Source organism: Lissotriton vulgaris, chromosome 7 (genome assembly GCF_964263255.1).
Source record: "Lissotriton vulgaris chromosome 7, aLisVul1.2, whole genome shotgun sequence".
In the NCBI taxonomy this organism is placed as follows: Eukaryota; Metazoa; Chordata; class Amphibia; order Caudata; family Salamandridae; genus Lissotriton; species Lissotriton vulgaris.
The window spans coordinates 1,019,274,059-1,019,294,658 of NC_141695.1; the positions used below are offsets into that span (position 1 = coordinate 1,019,274,059).

Consider the following 20,600-nt stretch of genomic DNA (forward strand, 5'->3'; position numbering starts at 1 on the left):
CCGCACTTCCCGCGGACCTTCGAGCTGGCCTGTGTCCCTCCTTCCCCAGGCTTGCTGCCCCCCATGCTGCGCGCCTCATGCTGACTCACCCCGGGAAATGGGTATCCTCGGCATCACTGACCAGGTAGGACGCGCTCGACGCCCGCGGGAGAACCGCGCGAGGTCGGTGATGCAGCGCGGCCTACTGCGTCTGTGGGAAGCAGACCCAGGCAAGAAAGGGGGCAGATGGGGCCTTGTGCTGAACAGGAGTCCGGAGGGGGTAGACTGAACATTATTGTAGATGGGGAGGGAACCACGGACGCAGGAGGGTGCTTTTGCTGCGGGGGCCACATGCCTCATTCCCGGTGCAGGAGTATCTCTATCCAGCTCCAAGGGCGGCGGCGGGGTGTGTGTGTGTGTGTGTTTGTTTGTTTGTTTGCAGGAGGCTGACTTGCCTCGGAAGCGGGACAGGAGATGTGCACAGCGCATGGCTGTACGTGCGCATACACCTGCTGAAATCGCCGAAAGCTCTGCGCGTTCCCATCTCCTGTCCCACTACTAAGGCAATTCCCTAACAATAGAGCTCGCTGGCGACAGCAGTGCTTTGCACTGCTTACGCCAGGCTCGACCTAAAAATGGGAGCGTGTTGAATGTCACCACAGCGCTCACCCGTCTAACGTTCTGTTGTCTCAAGAGCCTTTGAGCACAGTCTTACCGGGAATGGAAGTCTCAGGCAGCACGCACTCCTCTCACCATAACAACGCCACCAATGGTGCTCGGATTACGGGCACTTCCAGTCCGGAACAGAGAGTTACGCGAGTCCACCAAGCGATGAAGAACGTCTCGCAAACACCACACGGCAGCCGAAGGGGGAGAAAGGAATCAATCCTTGCTTCAGGACGAACTGGATCCCCCCACGCATACATAACTACGCACGCTCCTCCCATCATGGCATTCTGGTACATGTAGTCCTGTTTAATGAAAACAGACAAAAGGACGGCCCGTAGAGCCGGCGCGTCATGTCACACCCTGACACCTTATTTCTTTTTCTTTTTTTGATACCTCTCTCCTGACCTGAGGCTGCTAAACAGGGTTGTGCTCTTTAGGTCTGGGGTTAGCCTAGACCTTTTGATTTTCAAACAATTTCATATAATATACTTATTTAAAGAGGCTTTTTGCCACCTCTCATAACCCATTGGTCTTTTTTTGTGTCATTCCCATTTTGGTTCCACCCACTACAGCATACAACTTGGGGCAATGAGTTAGCTTACTTAAGCCTCTGGCTAATGTCACTTTGAGTGACTGAATTTTCCTTTTTCAGAAGGTGGACATCCCCAAACATTGTTGTTCTATCTAGTGCCAGTGTTGCCTGATATGACTGTAGGACACATTTGAAGTGAGTGCAGGGCACATTCCAGCTTCATCAGTTCCTTGCTCCTTCCAATACCGTTGTAAATTCCTTTTGAAGTGGACTACTGATATTGCAGAGTATACCATATTGTGTCCTTGGACTGTGTTTCACCAATAGTTCTTTGATAAACTTTGCCCAGGAAGAAAACCAAACTTTATTGTGTTTAATATGCAGAGCATTTGTAACAGTTTAATTTAAACATAGGTAGGGATGTAATATGTGTTTATGTATCGAATATTTCATACTGTGAACCCTCTTTACTTCCTTTTTCCATCTGCTTTCTTTCTTTCCTTTCCTTTGTAATTTCCTTCTTTCTTTTTTGCCCATTCTCTTTTCGAGCCTAAGGGCAGCGCGCATGCGCTGCCTGCTCTGCGAGGCATGCTGTACTGGAGTATGCTATTGTAGCCCCGCACACTCTACGCCCATATTTGCCATTGGCTTATGTCATTGCCTTTCGTAAAGTCTGGCTTCTGATTCATACATAGGCTTGTTAGTCCCTCCTTAGTACCGCCTGGTCTTCATTTGTAACCTCCCACGAGGACTGGCCCTTTTACTTCGGTTGTTGCACGCTACGCTTTATAAGTTGGTGAGCACTATTTTCTTTAATGTTTTTTCCCTATTCCACCCATTGCATCGGAGCACCCAACCGCTTTGTTTTAAATTGTAATATATTTTATGTGGTCTGCTTTATAGCGGCCGCGCTTATTTAAATATTTACTATACGGCGTGGTCCGCTTACACTTTAGCGGCCGGGCTACAAAGTTTTTGAACAATTTTTTTTAAAAATAATCTTTAAGTGAATGCACCATTCGCGTTTTCACTATAATGATGGCCATGCCCCTTTGCTTAGACGCTGCTCGCATTAACCTGAATATGCGAGCAGAGTCTGAAAAAAGGGGCTTGGCCACCATTATAGTGGTCTCACATTTGTGAGAGTTTGAGCTCTTGGCATTAAAAACAACAATGCCTTTGATATATGTGTTCCTTTTAAAAACAAATAAATAAAAGGCATTGTCATGTTCAATGCCAATAGCTTAAACACTCGCAAATGCAAGACCTATTGCTTTGAGAATGCTTGTTCTTTTTTGCCTTCTTGCCTTCTTTTGTTCCTTTCTTTTTTCATTCCTTCCCTCTATTTGCCCTTCTTCTTTTTATTTCCTTCTATTTTCCCTTCTTCCTTTCTTTTTCCCTTCTTTTTTCATTCTTTCTGTTTTTTTCTTTCTTTCTTTGTATATATCTTTCTTTCTGTTTTCCTTTCTTTCTATTTTGTCTTTTTTCTTTATTTTCTTTTTTTCTCTCTTTTTTGCCTTCTTTCCTTTTTTATTCCTTTTTTGTATCTTTATTTTTAGCCTTCTTTACTTTTTTGTCTTTCTTTTGCCCCTTCTTTCTTTTCTTTCTTTCTTTTTGCCCTCTTTCTTTCTTGTTTGCCTTCTTTCCGTTGTTCTTTCTTTGTTGCCTTCTTTCATCCATTTCTTCTTTATTTTTTTTCTTATTTCTTTTTTTTGCCTCTGTATTTATTTTCCCTATTTCGTACTGCCTTCTTTTTTCCTTCCTTTCTTTCCTTCTATCTTTCCTTCTTTATTTTTTTGCTCTTTCCTACTTTCTATTTTTGTTTTGCCTTCTTACTTTCCTTCCTTTCTTTCCTTCTTTCTCTTTTGCTCTTTCCTTCATTCTTTCCTTCTTCATGTCTTTCTCTTTCCATCTTCCTATCTTTTTTCTTTCCTTTTCCTATTTGCCTTCTTTTTTCTTCCCTTCTTTTTTCCTTTTTTCTTCCCTTTTTGCCTCCCTGCTTTATATCGTTTTTGCCTTCCTTCATTCCATTTTTGAGCTTCTGCCTTCCTTTTTCGTTTGTCTTCCTTCCTTTTTTGTCTGCCTTCCTTCCTTATTTCATTGTTTCATGCCTTCCTTTATTCCCTTCTTTCTTTCCTTCATTCTCAAAGTCAAGGGTAGCAGCTAATGCCATACTGATACATTTTTGGGGGCCTGTGTTAGCCAAGACCTTTCAATTCCACTAAGAGTTTGTATAACATAGATACTTTTAGAGGTTTTTCAGCCCAGACTTTATCCATTAGTCTGTGACTGTGTCATTCACATTTCTTACACCTTTCTCCAGCATGCATTAATGGTAATGTTATCCCACTTCAGCCATTGACTGACTTCATTATTAATTATGACATGCTGCCCTTTCACAAGGAGCACATGCACACACAAGAGCATCCCCTTCAGAGCCAGGTGTACCATGATAATGTGTACTTTTTTGAGACCAGAAAAATACTTTTGTCTTTAACCAATGTTTTTTTTTCTCCAGAATAATGTGGGCCCAGCTGCTTTCCAAACAATAAAGTTTTGCCAAAACCATGAAAAAGAATTGCCAAAAAGATGGCAACCAACGCCAGACCTATTGGCTTTGCTAATACTTGGTTTACAATTGTGTATCCTTCTAACTCCCGGTGCATGTCCATGCACCATATGGCAGTCCTCCACTTTCAAAGAGTTTAGATGATTTTACCTGATATAATCAGCATCCTCTCATCCTGGCACCAGGTGGAGACCATGCCTTTTTCTGGAAATACTAGTATGGACTCCACCCGCTATATAATCTTGGAATATCTCAGGATTAATTGAATCCTGTGCACACATGATAGCTCCCTGCCCAAAAATAGCCTTTGGCAAAGCCAATACATATGGGTTTTGCATGTTGAAAAGTTGTTTGCAAGCTTGAGTAGCACAAATCAAAGGTTAGCATATGGGAAGTAGTAGCTAATATTCATTTCCCAAACAAGACAATAAAGATGCCCTACATCTAGGAGCATTAACAGATGCCACAGCGGCAGAGTGATAATAGGAGCCGGGACTCACTGACAGTTGATTGGTGATGTTGCGTTCAATAAGTACATGTGCCAATACTTCAGTCCAGATATACCTGGTATGAGTGAAAACACCAGGATACACGTTGTAGTACTTCCAGAGACAACCTCTCGCAATAATGTTGCTCTGGTCTTAAAGCAATTGCTGTAATTACAAGGGCAGTGAAGCATGCCAATCTCCACCCCCGATTGAGGTCTTACCTGTCATGTTTTTAACTTGTGCTTGGAGACCGAACAGATTAAAGACCAGGCACATTCCTTATACACATTTTTAATCCACAAAAACAGTTTTGTTCACTAAAATAATGAGGACACTCACACAAGTTGTGTTAGCAATACCACCCACAATACCATTTTTAGGAGTCTAAATAAAGGGGTAGTCCAGAAGGTCCTCTCCCTCATTTCTGCAAAAGCAAGCATTGTAAGAGAGTACAAACAGACATTCCCTGACACAGAACAGCACCCTCCTCAGTTTTACAAGAGACAGTATCGACTAAGAGTGACCTGGACACAGTAATTGATCTATCTGTGGACCCTTTAGTTGCTCTCAGGATGGGTTTGCTCCACATTTTGGGTAAATGACTTTGCATTACCCTCTTGGCATAGAAGTAGACATGTCCATTCACACAGTTTCAAAACCTGGGTATACCTTCCAGATAACAAACACATACAAGCAAGCAGAGATTTTACACTCACGTCCTGGTAGTGAATACTCACAACTACTGCATCTGAACCAGAGTGGGGCTTTCGTTAGTGCATCGTTCATAGGGAAGAGGGTGCCCCAGTTGTTATCTCTCCAGCTCCATTTTGAAATCAAACATTAGTGAAGTTTGATGAAGTACCCAAAGAACAGTTGTAACCAAAACATGGAAATTTGGCACATAAGTGTGACACTGTGAAAAGTAAACTGGTCTGTTAAGGTGTCCCAACTACAGTGATGAACTTGCCAACATGTCTGATGGAGTAAGTAGCACGTAAGACTGTCTTGAAGCGGTGAAAATGAGGCCTAATAGGCAGCGCTACCAACTTGGAAAACAATGCGTGAGTCCCAGCCTGGCTCAACCTTTTGTGATTCTGGCAAACAACTCCCAGTGTTTAGGAAAAAAAACTATCAGACTTTTAGTAATGTAACACGGTGCTCATGTAACTTGATCTAATTCCTGTTTGCCAAATTTGCACTATGTCAAATTGCAAAATAAAAGTTGCCATATTTTCACCAAAAGTTTAAGAAAAGAGTCCCCAGAATGATTGCAAACTCTCACCAGGACATTATGAAAACAAGACCTGTATGCACTGTGGGGGGAACATGCCTTTGTTTTTTGGTGGACGGCCCACCATCTTGAACACACTTTGACAGGATATTCACCAGCAAGAGGATCTTGAATGAAGACAATATGGTGTTAATATCTCCCACGTCTGGGCAGAGCACTCTAATAGAATCAGACAATCCACCAACTGCATTGTGGGACCGATGAAAATGACACAAGCAAAACACATTATTAGCCTTAACCAACTTTTTAGCTCGGAGATCTGAGTTCCAGTCCCTGGCTCACTTCTTGACCAAATTGTCGGATCCCGGGTAAATCACTTTATCGCATTGTGGCACTCTTCCATTGCTTGTCAAACACAGGGCTTTAACCAGGACAGGTGCAGGTTTTAAAAAATGTAAAAACCTAGGTGTTAACAGCTATTGTTTGTCTCACACGGTGCTGTTTCTGCAGTAACTCAATATTTTTATTTACTTAGATACAGGGTAATGCAGTTACCGTAATCAAATGACACACATTTTTGTTGTTCAAATTTCTATTCCCTGTACAGATTTTGCCAGGCATTACCTAGAGAGAAGTAAGTCTACTTGGAAAAGCTTTGGGAGTATAATAATATTGCAAAGCTCAGGATACAAGTTTTTTATAATTTGTAAATAAAGTTTGAGAGGCCTATAAACCCCTGGCGGAAGTGAGTGAATTTTCATATTTTCCCTGCACGCCCAACAAAGTATTTTGTTTTCCAGCAACAAACCAATGGGTTTTGTTGCTGGAAAACAAACACCTGATGAGCCTAACAAGCGGCAAGTATCCTCCCTTTAAACCTGACATGCGGCGAGCATCCTACCTTTAAACCTGACATGCGGCAAGTATCCTCTCTTTAAACCTGACATGCGGCGAGCATCCTCCCTTTAAACCTGACATGCGGCAAGTATCCTCCCTTTAAACCTTTAAACCTGACATTCAGGGGGGTATCCTCCCTTTAAATCTGACTTACAGCGAGTATCCTCATTTTAAACCTGACATGCGGGGAGTTTCCTTCATTTAACCTGACATACGGGGAGAATTCTCCCTTTAAACCAGACATGCGAGGAGTATTCTCCCTTTAAACCTGACATGCGGGGAGAATTCTCCTTTTAAACCAGACATGCGAGGAGTATTCTCCCTTTAAACCTGACATGCGGGGAGAATTCTCCCTTTAAACCAGACATGCGAGGAGTATCCTCCCTTTAAACCTGACATGCGGGGAGTATTCTCCCTTTAGACATGCGGGGAGTATCCTCCCTTTAAACCTGACATGCGGGGAGTATTCTCCCTTTAAACCAGACATGCGAGGAGTATTCTCCCTTTAAACCTGACATGCGGGGAGAATTCTCCCTTTAAACCAGACATGCGAGGAGTATTCTCCCTTTAAACCTGAAATGCGGAGAGAATTCTCCCTTTAAACTAGACATGCGAGGAGTATTCTCCCTTTAAACCTGACATGCGGGGAGAATTCTCCCTTTAAACCAGACATGCGAGGAGTATTCTCCCTTTAAACCTGACATGCGGGGAGTATCCTCCCTTTAAACCTGACATGCGGCGAGTATTCTCCCTTTAGACCTGACATGCGGGGAGTATTCTCCCTGCACGTCATGGTCATCACTGCATTTCTCTGCCTGGTACTGTGGGCCCAGGCATGGAAATGCACGGATGGTGCTCCCAGTCTGCATAGGAAAGGACAACCATCACTATGGCCCTGAGGTCCAGTATCTGGCAGGCCCCCAAATCCAAGATGTGCCCACTCGTAGACGGCTAAGGCCTCACTGGTGCAAAAGTGCCCCCCCTCCCCTTAAATGGGATGGGAACGTATTTGTAGCCAACACTCAAAAGTTTCTCACTGAACACAAACTTAAATCCATTGACTTTGTCAGTTATTTTTGATCTCATATTCGCTGTTGTGCTGACTTCTAAAGTAAGAGGAAGGTTATGGGGCCACATAAATATGGATGATTTCGATGAGAGTCACCTAGCACATGATATTTAACTTGAAAGGATTAGCCTACCACTGGCGAGCCAAATCTGTAAACTAGAGTTGATGACAAGGGGATGCATTTACCATCCGCTAGTCAGATGACTCTATGCAAACGAAATGGCCCCAGGGCTGCATAAACCCAAAATTACCCGAGCCTCAGATGTGGCCGAAGCATGGTGCCAAGGACTGTCCATGTCTCACGCTCGAGGCCTATGGCTCTGTTCCATGCATTACTATTCAAACATAGGTGACCTGCTGCGCGTTCCCTCTCCTCTTCTGAAAAAATGCTCAGTCTGCATTGCAAAGATCACCTAATCCTCACACATTCCACCTTTACATTTTCCACACTCTAAAACGGAATGATATTTAAATGAATTGAAGATGGTGACCTAATTGGAATTTCTATGACTCAATGGATATTACATTTTGCAATTAATCAAGAAAGTTTTCAGCTCTTCCAGTTTTACAAACTGTTAATTCACTCCCCAGGGTCGTGACCTTTCCACACGTAGAAGTCTGCTCCGAGTTTAAAGGCCACGAGGACAACAGGGAAAGAATTTATATGTGCCTTTCTGCGATCATTAAAGTTTAACATATTTATATTACGTTGAAATTCCAAATTCGTTAGGGGGGCTCTACCTTGTACAAGCTACAGTCAAAGCAGAGTGGCATTTCTGAAATAGAAAATGAAATTAAATCACTTTATTTTTCTGGAGCGACTTACGTTTTGATAATGATAAACATTATGTGTATGGTGCGCCAGAAGTTTCTGTGAGGCAGGAAGGAATTATGCACAGTGAAATAGATGCGTGCCTGGGGTCCCTTTGAGAAAGAGCACACCCTAAGAACAGGATCGTGCTGGTCTCCCCAAACCTCGGCTGATGACAAGGTGGATTCGTACATACGTTTTACACGCATTCTAAGTGTCTTCACACGGTGTAATTTTACCTCCTTGACTGCATCCAGTTTGTCACTGAAAGGGAGGAAGAGGGGCACTGTGGGGCCCTAGCAGTAACCAGTGTGGCCTGCATGTCTTTTACCTTTTTAGGTCTCGCGCCTAGCATTGCAGTGCGCAGAACTGCCCACGCAGCACAAGACCTCTTGTAAGCGGGTTCTAAAAACTGCTCACACGCTTGTGCGTGTGATCAGGCTTTCGCCGCCCGCCATTGGCTTTAGCGTGTTTTTTTTTTTTAAAAGGCACCCGATTGGGCAAAGGCGGGCGCATGTCCCGCCTTTTTCAGCGCCCATTCCCGTCCATGTCTAGCACGCGCAGCAGCGCGCGTTCTCCTCGCTGCCATGCTCCCTCCCCCCGCTCCTCTGTGGTGTGTGTGCACCACTAGTTTCAATTTCCGCCCTCGTTTTCATCCCACTTAAAACCCTGGACCTAATGGCCACAGCTGCCAACTTTGGTAAATGGTAGCAGTCGAATTTATGGCAAGCAAGGTAGGTAAATGTTGTTACAAAACAGCCGAAACAGCTTTCTAAAGAACTAAACACATACTTATGTATTTCCAGCGCCACCATAGCCCCCGGTACATCGCTGTTCAGTTGAACACGGCTGCCGCAATGTTTACCCAGGGTGGCCAGTTGCTCAGGAACTTTCAACGCCATGGCGAGTCACACTTCCTCGCTCTCCGTTGAAATGCGTGCGTGGCTATAACAATTTGCTGCTTCACACTTCCTCCTTTGACACACCCCAAACCGTATTGTGGCTGCCTCATCCCCGTAAAAAAGAAACAATCTCATAAAATGTTGGATGCGTTCTGCTCCGGGGGGAGCTGTTAGAAGGGGTTTGCGGTCACTCCGGGAGGGGCTGAGGCTTTTTTACGCTCCCCAACTTTGGAGGAGGTGGACGGATGGCCAGAGATGGGGCTGTGTTGTGTGTGCGTGTGCCTGCTTCACTTCATGCTCGTGGCTGAGCAACTGTCCTTCCCGGCACATCGGTCTCTGCTCAGCACTCGCCCCGGGCTCGGGTGCCTTTCTTTATTTTTCTCACACCGCCTGCCGTTAAAAGCAGAGAACGGGAAAACTGTCCTCAATTTTCATGGATCTTTTCCTTCCTCATTTTCTGAGGGGCAAAAAAAAAAGCCCGACCTCTTGTTTTATGCAGAGTGACGTCTTCAGAACTTCGAGCAAAGTGCTGGGTCTGTAGCAAAGGACAACTAGTCCAAGTCCCGCCAGACAGCATTTCTTTAAGGAAATTAAAAAGAAAAATTACACAGAGCGCGTCTTTTACCTTTTGCTCATTTACAAATTTTTTCAAATGTTCCTTTTGCTTTTGTTTCCCCTCCATTAGTCTTTGCTGGTGGGGAACATCCTTTACGATGCGTATTTTACTCCGCAGTGCTTTTACGACGCGTCTGTTAAAACGCAAGTCATAACCACGACTTGCGCTGGAGGGCGCTAGAGGATTAAGAATAGTATATTTACTATTCCAACACCTTCCCTAGTGTCCACGGGGACTGGTGTTAGAATAGTAAATTATACTATTCTCAATCCGCGCCCCCAACGCAAGTCGTGGTAAGGGACGCGTTGTAAAAGCAGGCGTTGTGACGGTACGCGTCGCACCGTCATACATCCTTTGCTGTTACATTCTCACCCACTGCGAAGTTTGCCGGTGATGTATGTAAAGTGGTGTTGTGTTGACGTTATTGCCTTGCTTCAGAAAGGAAAACGTAAAAGTGAATATACAATGTTGTGCCAGCAAGCCAAGATCTTGCCCATCTCATGCACTACCTCGCTTTATTCTTTATACTGTGCATTTTTTTTTACTAATATTTATTTTAAAATGCTGACCTATTTAAGCCATGTGCGTTTCACATGAGTTACTCCCGCTCCCAGCGCCTTAAAGGGAGATCACCTCTCACAACTTTACATGCAAAGTGTACACGTTGACAACTTGGGGTGACTTAAGGTTCTTTTTTATGACCTAGATGCCAGAGGTGATAAACATCCAACCTGTGCCCTCAGTGTTTCTGTTTCTCCTGTAAAACGGACGGCCCCTATGCAAATGAGGATGAGTGCATTCTGCCCCAGAGTGACCCGAGGCTCTCAGCAAAGACCGCATGATGGGAGGCACTTCCTTCCAGTACCCGCATCACTGTGCATTATGTGGCAAAAAATACAAACCCCTGCTGGTGCTCACACCCATCAACTGCCCTGATTCCACCATAAGGTTAGAGTACTTTGGAGAAACATGTATTCCACCTACACAATTGATGTACTCTAGGCACCCTTCACTGCTATGCATTCCTTTAAGGAGCAACCAGGATTTCTCTATTTTCGAGATAAATGACAATTATTAACTGTTTTTGGGCTGGTTGCCTTTTTACTACAGACTTGTAGCTACATTGTGTTGTTTAGATATTACTGAGTTCAATGGTACTCTTTTTTTTTTTAATAAACCAGATTTTATTGATCTTTTAAACTAACAAAACAACATAGCATCCAATACATATCATTGTCTGCTAGGCAAGGGTTTTTCCTCTTATGCCATACAACCATCGCTCAGTCATTTTTAAGTTCATAGTAGTTCCACCAACGTCCCCAAATCTTAACATTTTTGCAAGGATTGAGATATATATATTTTCCATTCAGTGCAGTCAAACAGCAGCTCCACGGTACTAGCTTTCATGCAGGCACTTTGGAATATAAGAGCTCGGCATCTCAATTAATCATAATCTCCCCTCACTTTTCACTCTTGATCTCCTAACATCCAGCTGTATATTTCTCTGTCCCCCCTCCACCTTTCACGGGGGAGGCCGGACCTATTTCCTTCCATTATTCTTCTCATGGATTTCTGCATCCCACATGCCTGCTTATAACAACCATTTGCAATGCAATAGGTTTCTCATTACTGCATGTTTGAGCTATTGGTGTTGCATTATTATTAGCAATGCCAATAGCTCAAACTTTAATAATGCGAGATCTATTGCATTGCAAATGCTTGTTATTGCTGCATTTGCACTTTAAAGTGGTTGGACTGCCTCAGGTGACTATAGCATTCTGTTTCTTAAACCAGCTGTAGTCATAGTGATACACTGTGGTCACAGTGACACACGTACACAAATTGCAAAGAATAGGTAATTTAATGATATTTATTTTTAATTACTTTGTTTGTTATCTCTTCCTTGCCACCTCACTAACATGGCATGACAATGGCGATACCACTGTCAACCTCTGCTCATTTTCTACTTACAAAAAATAAGCAATACAGTCACCCGCTCTGCCTCTCCACCTGAATAAAGAATTTACAGGAAAAATAAACAATATCTTTGCAGGGCAGAGTCCGCATCAAGGCATGAACAAACTCTGTGTTTCCATTCAGGGTTCATCACTTGCCCTACATTGGTTGGGTTTCTTCCAGGGCAAAGCTAATCATACTTCAGGCGTGGATATCACAGGTACAGTGAAGGGAGTGTGAAGGAGACACAATGTTATCTAAGTCCATGGAATCCGCTCCACACCCCCCACACCCACCACACCTTCTCAAAGTCTCAGGCCCCTGTGACATTAGTAGGTTACCTTCACTTGGTACATTAGTGCTACGGTCCTTCTTCCTCGTCTACATGGCCCACATTTATCCTTCAGTTTGGAAAATGTGCTCTGTGGTTTATTTATTAATGTCTTATGAGTCTATTAAGTTGCTGTGACCTCCCTCCCTTGGACAGAAAGCAGGTCTCCAATGGTACATCACTGAATTCAACATTAGAGCCCAACACACGTCTCAACTGCAGATGCTTGAAAACTCAGATTAGGCCATCTTGTTTTTCTGATACAAGTGGATGAAAGACCCCACCGCAGAGGACTCCCATGCTTCTCCCACCCTCTTCAGACTACGGACTTCTCTGAAAGTTTCGCCCCCCACATCAGAGTTCCCCTCATTATCCTACTTTTTGACCCCATATATTTTATTGCGACAGCCTAAGATTATCTTTTTAATAATTCTGGATGCTTTCTGTCCAGCGTCATGGCCCCTCCTATTCTATGGACTATACTTACCCAGCGGACCCTTACATCTACTTTTGCCGATACTAAGCTGCATACAATACTTTTCACCCCAACTCCTTGGGTGATAGAGAGTATGATGTAAGTACAGGGACAAAGATTAGACTGCTCAGTCTAATCAGGATTACAGTTTGTGATCTAGACGTGATTACCTCCTCGTTGAGCTTCTTTTCACCCTACTGAAAGGTTGGATAAGAGAAAGACATGGTCAACAGACCTTATATCAGATAACTGATGCCTTTGGTATGGTTAGTGAAAACGAAAGCTGTGCACAATGACACGATTATGGGTGTAAAGCTCACAGTTACACTACTGCAGCCAATGATAAGTCATCTACATCTGATAATATGAACAGATATAGAGTAGGCAGGAAGTGGTTGCCCTGCAAATGTCAAAAACTGGTATGCGCCCCCCCCTGCTCATGAAGATGTTTGTCCCCCTCCCATCTTGTGGAGCACCTCCAGTTAAAGATATGAAGAGGGACGCAAGTTAATTCAAAGGCTTTTTAGTGTTTTTTAGGCAATTAGTCTTAGAATCCATCAACTCAAGATTAACACAGCCGGTATCATGATTATGAGAGCCACGTCATATTTAATCGAAAGATTGTCACATTGGTGTTGGGAATGGGATACAATAACTATGCTTAACTACGCTTAACTATGCTTAACTATGCTAAACGTATTTCATTCTGCGAGTAGTTTGACTGTAAAGCTTGCAAGACAATATTGTGTCCTTGGTAGGAAGTCGACAAAACCTTCAGAAAAAAGCAGCACTAGATTGTAAGAGTCTTGGGCCCTTCACCATGAAGATGAAGTTATATTATCAACTTGATCAACGGGAACATTATGCACAGGTTCAGAAGGATGGGTCTAAAGATCACGAATAGGAGGAAGATCTGGTGGAGGCAGGATCAATTAAATTGGCGAATGTTACAAAATGAACTCCTTGAAAAGCTTAGGGCCTGATTTAGACTATGGCAGACAGACTTTACGCCATCAGAGTGTTGGAGTAAATGCTTCTCCTCCCTGACAGAGTACTCACCCGCCATATTTTGAGATGCCTGCCGACCCAATGAACATCTTTTACATTGCCAGGAACCACTGTCATGGCGTGTCAGTGCATATAACATCTGACATATAGCTCTGTGAACATGATGGAGCCGTACGGCACACTTTCAATTTTTTTAATTTAGTAAAACAAAATCCAAAAGCAGGATTTTCTTTTTGAAAATAAAGAAACAATGCAATGGAAAAAAAATTCTGTGACACGGGGGTCATTTATACGTTTTCACTGCCCCTTTCTGTTAGGTTTTACCTGGCAGTGATAAACAGTGAAGACTGGACATTTGATCACACACTCAAAATAAGGGCGGGCGATCGATTGATTAAGCCTCCAATGGCCTACTCCATCGGGCTGTCCAAGGTGTATGTCAGTGCCGAGATGGAGTAGTCTCCGCTGCTGAAATACTAAAGATCAGTCCGACTCTAAATGAGGCAGGTGTCCCTCCAGTTCAATAGAAAGAATAAAGGCGATGGAGTATCCTTTTCTCCATAGTCTAAATCCGACCCACTGTCACCAGTGTGCCAAGTCCATCTAATAATCTCCTGCATTGAGAGACGGCATACATGGCAACCTATGAACCTTATATATCGCTACTGACAATCCTTTATTAAAATCTGCAACTTAAAAAATGTGGATGGTGCTGGTCTCACAATATGATGAAGATTTTGTTATGGGTTAATCTTTTTTGTAACAGTGTCTAGAAAGGATAACTAGCAATATGCTATTTTAGATGTGTTAATAATAAATGTAGCTTAAAACTATTTTTACTTTTAATTTGTTAATATTAAGGAAGAAATGTGTGAGTGTTGGCGTGCAATTATCTTTTCTATTGCTATGTGTATGAATTTGTAGTTCCATGTTCCTCACTCACCGCAATGTTCTGTTGACTGATATTTGGGGTCGAACTCTCTTTGGCTCACCTGACGCACCTGATGCTCCCAGCTTCCGTAAACGCCTTTTCCTTCTTTCTTTCCAAGCCCAGCTTCTAGTGGAAACAGACACTTTTGGCAGTCAAGTTCGGATCAAAGGCAAAGAGACAGACTTTTTCCTTTGCATGAACAGAAAAGGCAAGCTCGTGGGCAAGGTAAGTGTTTTTTATTAATACATTTGGGTAATGCGAGCGTTACCTTAACGGTGACCTTGTACGGATAATGATGTGTTCGCGACTCTCCTGTCAAGCACAAATGAAAAGCAGGTCGGACAAAAAGCGGATTAAAAAAAAAAAGAAGTACATCTCTTTTTACAAAAGTCTAGTAACAAACCAGAGTCAGCCTCGAACTGCTGCTTCGGCCACATTGGCTCTCATTGTGAAGTCCCACAGATTGATAAAAGATGTAAAGGCCTGAAAAGCAATTGAACACTCGCAGTGCATGATATAAATCTGTTTTACTGTGGTAGAATAAAATGCAGCAACATGCTATGAACGTTACCGTAATGTCTGTTCTAATAACGCCCCTGGACTGTGCGGGAGTTCGGCTGCACCATATTGCAATCTGAAAATCTTATTAAGAGCGGGCCTCGCAGTTCTAGTGTTACAGAAATATTTTTATGACTCGGGATTCTTTCCTAATACAGGTTTATCACAAATCACAATATGTTCATCCACAGGGCTTAACTTCTCTTTGCTGGGAAAATATATTTTATAGGCTAACTTGCTTTCATAATTTATATAGTTTCTAACGACATTACTCTCCATCAGGCGGGGGTATTATCCACAGAAACACTGTCTGAGTTCGCGGTACCAGGAACGCAGGGGCCTGCCCGTCAAGCAAAGGCCCACCGGCTTCTCATCAAGTAAAAATGTATTTCAGATCGAGGAGATATCGCGTGTCAGACGGAGAATAGGAGACTCGTTTTTACGACTCTGGGCGGGCCTTTGCGGCATGGCGAGTGGCGGTGTCACGAGTGTTATAAAAACCCCGGATAACAAGTGCAAAACAATTGATTGTGTTTAGTTGGGCGAAGGAGCTTCAGTTGTGCAGCCTAATTTGAAAGCTATGCTGTGCATTAGTGGTGTGCTTACATTTCCTGCTGCTTAGCCAGTATGCATGCATGTGTGTATTCATCCTTGCAACAATTAGAATTAATTTGGGATACCGCCAGCTGGTAGGATACGGGAGGTGAGGGACGTGTGACCCACAACCTCCTCTCCCTCTTCCCCTCCCCCCCCCCCCCCCCCCAACTAACCTGCTACAGGAGGCATAGAGAGGGAAGCAGCGTGAAGTACACCACAATATAAACCAGGCTTGGGAAAGAAGATCTCTGCCAGCACCGCTGGCGCGCCTAAGGCAAGCCCGTCTGCGCCCATCCGCGACCGACCGGGACCTAGGACCAGGGACCCTGCCGGTTTAAACAACAGAAGGTACTGCTATACTACCAAATAGCTTAAGCTTTATAGAAAAATGCCTAAAAGCAAGTGCAGGTTTTTCATTCTACCTAATGACAAGGCCTCACAATGTGGTTTCAAACTATGTCCCTCCCCTCAAATACCGGATACACTACTTGACAAGAAAGAGTTTAAAATGTTTCTACTCAATTGTCGCTCCCTCCCCAAGCATGCATTAGAAATCCACCTCATGTTAGAAGATGAGAAACCAGATTTCCTATTCCTTACGGAAACATGGTTGAATAAAGAGATGGATTACGCCATTGTTCAGGCGCTCCCATCCAACTGTTATCCAGAGACTGATCGAGACGCTGGTCGAAGAGGGGGAATTTCCATTATTCACAAGAGTGAGTTCAAAGGCTGTATTACTACTAACCCCATACCCGACTGTGAAAGTATTTCCTTCCCGAACAGGGAATCTCATGTAGCCACTGTTAGATCTGGGGGTCTCTAGTTGGCAATGGTTATCACCTTTGTCCAAATAGGGACCCTTACTTCTAAGTCAGGATAAGGGGATTACACTCCTTAATACCCTCTGCTCACGCCCTTGGTAGCTTGGCACGAGCAGACAGGCTTATCTCAGAGGCAGTGTGTTAAGCATTTGTGAATATACACAGTAATACAGTGAAAACACTACAGATGGACACAACACAGGTTTTTATAAAAATAAGTATTCTTTATATAGACTTAGCATGAGACCACAAACAACAAAAATCCACAATAGTACACTTAAGATTACTTAAAAGATGATAAAAGTCTCTTAGTTCAAGTTGTTGGTAAATGCGACAAAGTTCTCAACAAAGTACCTGGATGCGTAACGCAAAGTGAACAAAAGGCTCGCAAAAGGGGATATGCGTCGGTTCCGTGACCCGGGGGAATGGTTGCGTCCTTCCTCAATGCTTGCGCAGAGTAGGGGACTCGTCGTGAGCCTTAGCGATGCAGAGGTGATGCCTAGATTCTCGGCCTGCGGGCCGTTGCGGTGCGCAAGATGGCGCCTTGATGCGATGCGACGATCCGGTTGTGATGCGAGAAGATGGCACCTTAATGCGGCGATGCGACGACTCTGTACTTTGGAGCCGCGACAGGCCCTGCGACATGCTTCTCCGGTGATGCGATGGCGACTCTCATGATGGCGTCATGCTTCTCCGGTGATGCGACAGCAGACAGCTTCAATGAACACATGCTTCCAGGGAGATGCGACGAAGGCTCGCTTCTCCGGCGTTGCGATGATTTCAGCTGCGGCGGCGACACGCTTATTCTCGATGCGTCACGCTTCCAGCTCCCAGCTGCACGCAAGTGGCTGGAGTCAGAATTCCCAGCAAGGAAATTCAGGAGGGAGCTGGAGGTGAAGTCTTTTGTCCCTGAGACTTGAGCAGGAGGCAAGCACAGTTCAAGCCCTTGGAGAATATTCTGTAGATGAAAGTCCTTATAAAGTTCCTACTCCTTTCCCTTGGAAATGAAGCAACCACTGCAGGCCAACCCAGCAAACAGGACACTGGCAGAGGGGCAGTCCAAACTCCTGCAGCTTCCTTGGTTCTTCTCCTTGGCAGAAAGGTTTCTTGTTCCAGAAGTGATCTAATTTCTTGGGATCAGGGTCCCAATATTTATACCCCAAATCCTTGGTTCTCTGAAGTCAGAGAGGCCTCTGCATAGTCCAAACCAGTTCCTGAGCACTTTGTTTACATGACTCTCTTCTTCCTTTCACAGTGCAGGGCAGAGACATCAGACAAGCCACAAGGGGTGGAGCCAGCATTGTAGAGGGAAGGTCCAGCCCTATTCAGGTCCCCTCCCATCTAGATACAGATCTCTTTATTCACCACTGGACTGCCCCAGCCTGTCTCCTGGAATTCCCCAGCCCTGTCACACACAAACCCAGCCAAGGAATACACAACCCAGCAGAGACGGGCTCAAATGGTTAGGCAAGCAAAGAGCTACTTTCTAAAAGTGGTATTTGTAAACACAGAATATTAAAATAAACTTTACTAAAATATGCACTTTATTTTTCTGAGTTCAGGCATACTAAATTCGAATTTCTACCATGTTCCCTGAATCAGTTAGGCTTATAAGAATGTAATAATCTAACTGCCCATTCTAACCTATGAGAACACATAGCCTTCAATAGGGAAACACGAAAATGGCTGTAATTCACTATTAGAACATGCTACACACATCAGAGCATGTCCTACCTTATACTTACAATGCTGCCTGCCCTTAGGCCTAGCATAGGGGTGTCTAATATGAAGCAAAGAGAAGGTTTAGGGACTGGCAAATGGGTGCACTTGGACAAGTCGACATGGCAGTGCTAGACTGCACATAGGCCTTGCAATGGCAGGCCTGAGACACACTTTACAAGCTGCTTCTGTGGGTGGCACAACCAGTGCTGCAAGCCCACCAGCAGCATTTGATTTTCAAGCCCTGGGCACACATGGTGCATTGTACTAGGGGCTGACAGATAAATCAAATAACCCAATCATGGAATCCAATCAGTATATCAATTTAACATGGGGAGCACTTGCACTGTGGCACTGATTAGCAGTGGGACAGTGCCCAAAGCATAAATCCAGCAAAAATATATTAAAACAGAGGAGGCAATCCTCCAAAAATGGAAGGGAGACTCACGCCAATGATGTCAGGTCTAACAGCCACCTTCTCAGGTATCCTGTTATATGGCCTCCAGGTCCTCCTGGCCAATTATGTCAGTCTATGCCAGACATTGTAGCCAACCTCGCTAGTACCCTCCCCAACTTTACTTTATTGGGAGATTTTAATATGCACTCTGACAACACACAACTTTCCACTACGTCAGAATTGGCTAAAAGGATTAGCGGCCTTACAACTTGAACAAAAAGTAGTCGGCCCAACCTATGCTAAAAACCACCTGTTATATTTTCTAACATCCAAAATCTTGTGGTCTCTAAACCCATTCCATTGCCATGGTCTGAGCACTTCCTACTCCCACTTACCTGGGTTGTGCAGGATACGAGTACCCTAGTGACAAAAGTCAAAAAGCCGACCCGTACCTGGTCTAAACTTCTGTTGGAATTATGGGTGACTAACCTGGAGAACACCAGACCAGTATCTCACCCAAATCCTATTATCACAAATGATAACTTTAATAGATGGCTGGAGTCCTCACTGAATACTGTTCTCCCCAAAAAAGAGAACCACATAAAAACAGGAACCAATAGAAACCCCTGGTACTCTCCCAAACTTTGGAAACTTAAACAAACCTGTTAAATAATTTGAAAAAAGATGGAGAAAGGACTTTCCAGCCACTAATAAAGCCATATATAGGGATGCCTTAATACTCTACAAATCTGAAATAGAACTCGCCCAAGGTAGTTATTACCAAGACAGAATCACATCGGCCGCAAACTCCCCTCTGGAAATCTTCCATATTGCAAAACACTCCTGACTACCACTGCTCCCCCAGCCAACTCAGATAATGCGCTACGTAGGTGTAAACAGATAGCAGAATTTTTCTCTGCCAAGATACAAACTATCTATACGTCCTTTCCTCAGGAAACAGACCTACAAATGGTACCACCAACTGACTCAGTGAAGGAACAGGACATGTTGGAGAAATTCCCCCCTTTAGACCAAACCTCCTTGAAAAAGATTCTAAATCACCTAAAATCTGGCTCTCCTATAGATCCAGCCCCCCACCATCTTAATTAAGATTATCGAGACCACCTCTCCGGTCGTACTGGATCTGATCAATGCCTCTCTTTTGACGGAACTGTGCCCCCACTTTGGAAACAGGCGATGGTCAACTCCCTTTAAAAAAAAAAACAGCTTGGACCCGGAAGACTGGGCTAACTATCGACCAATATCTCTGTTGTCAGGCATGAGTAAAATTGCTGAGAAGCATATTAACTCAGCCCTCTCTGTATTCCTGGAAAAGAACAACCAATTCCATCCCTCACAGACAGGATTCAGATCACAGCAAGGCACGGAGACTGCACTTCTGGCAATAGTGGAGGAGACTAGAAAAATCATTGATGGCGGAGGCTGTGCAGCACTGATTCTGTTGGACCTGAGCGCAGCCTTCGACACGGTGAACCACTCTCTGCTGATTAGCAGAGTCAATGATGCAGGAGTGACTGGTATAGCACTGAAATGGCTGCAGTTCTTATTGAAAACAGATTCTGCTCAGTCTTCGAGGATGAAACCTCATCAAAAAAACTGCCAATCACATGTGGAGTTCCCCAGGGATTTGCACTGAGTTCCACTTATTTAATATTTATATGAGCTCCCTGGTAGAAATAGTTACCCCGTTTGGGGTTCAGATTGTCACCTACGCTGAAGACACTCATTTGGTCATCTCCCTTAATAAAAATGACAGTTCTGAACCGGGCCAAATAACCTTTCTAGGCAAAGTCTCCAGATGGATGGATAGCTAATATCTTAAGCTCAATGGGGCAAAGACTGAGCTGATGCACCTTGTTAATTCCGCCCCTTCCAATATAGATCCACTCTGGCCTTACTGTTTGGAGCCCTCCTCCTGCCCCGAAAAAGCACATTAAGAGCCTGGGGGTTTGGCTTGATTGTAACCTTGACTTCAAGGATCAAGCCCGGAAAATAGGAGCCAGCTGCTATGGTCTCTTGA

At 44.1% G+C, this 20,600-nt stretch overlaps 1 protein-coding gene across 1 annotated transcript in view; it reads left to right on the top strand.

The window, feature by feature from the left end:
* The window catches only part of FGF18 (fibroblast growth factor 18), an 885,588-nt gene that overhangs the window by 712,034 nt on the left and 152,954 nt on the right, over positions 1-20,600 (top strand). The window contains exon 4 of the mRNA XM_086931439.1: positions 14,583-14,689. Coding sequence (XP_086787565.1) covers positions 14,583-14,689 — 107 coding nt within the window. The remainder of the gene's footprint in view (positions 1-14,582; positions 14,690-20,600) is intronic.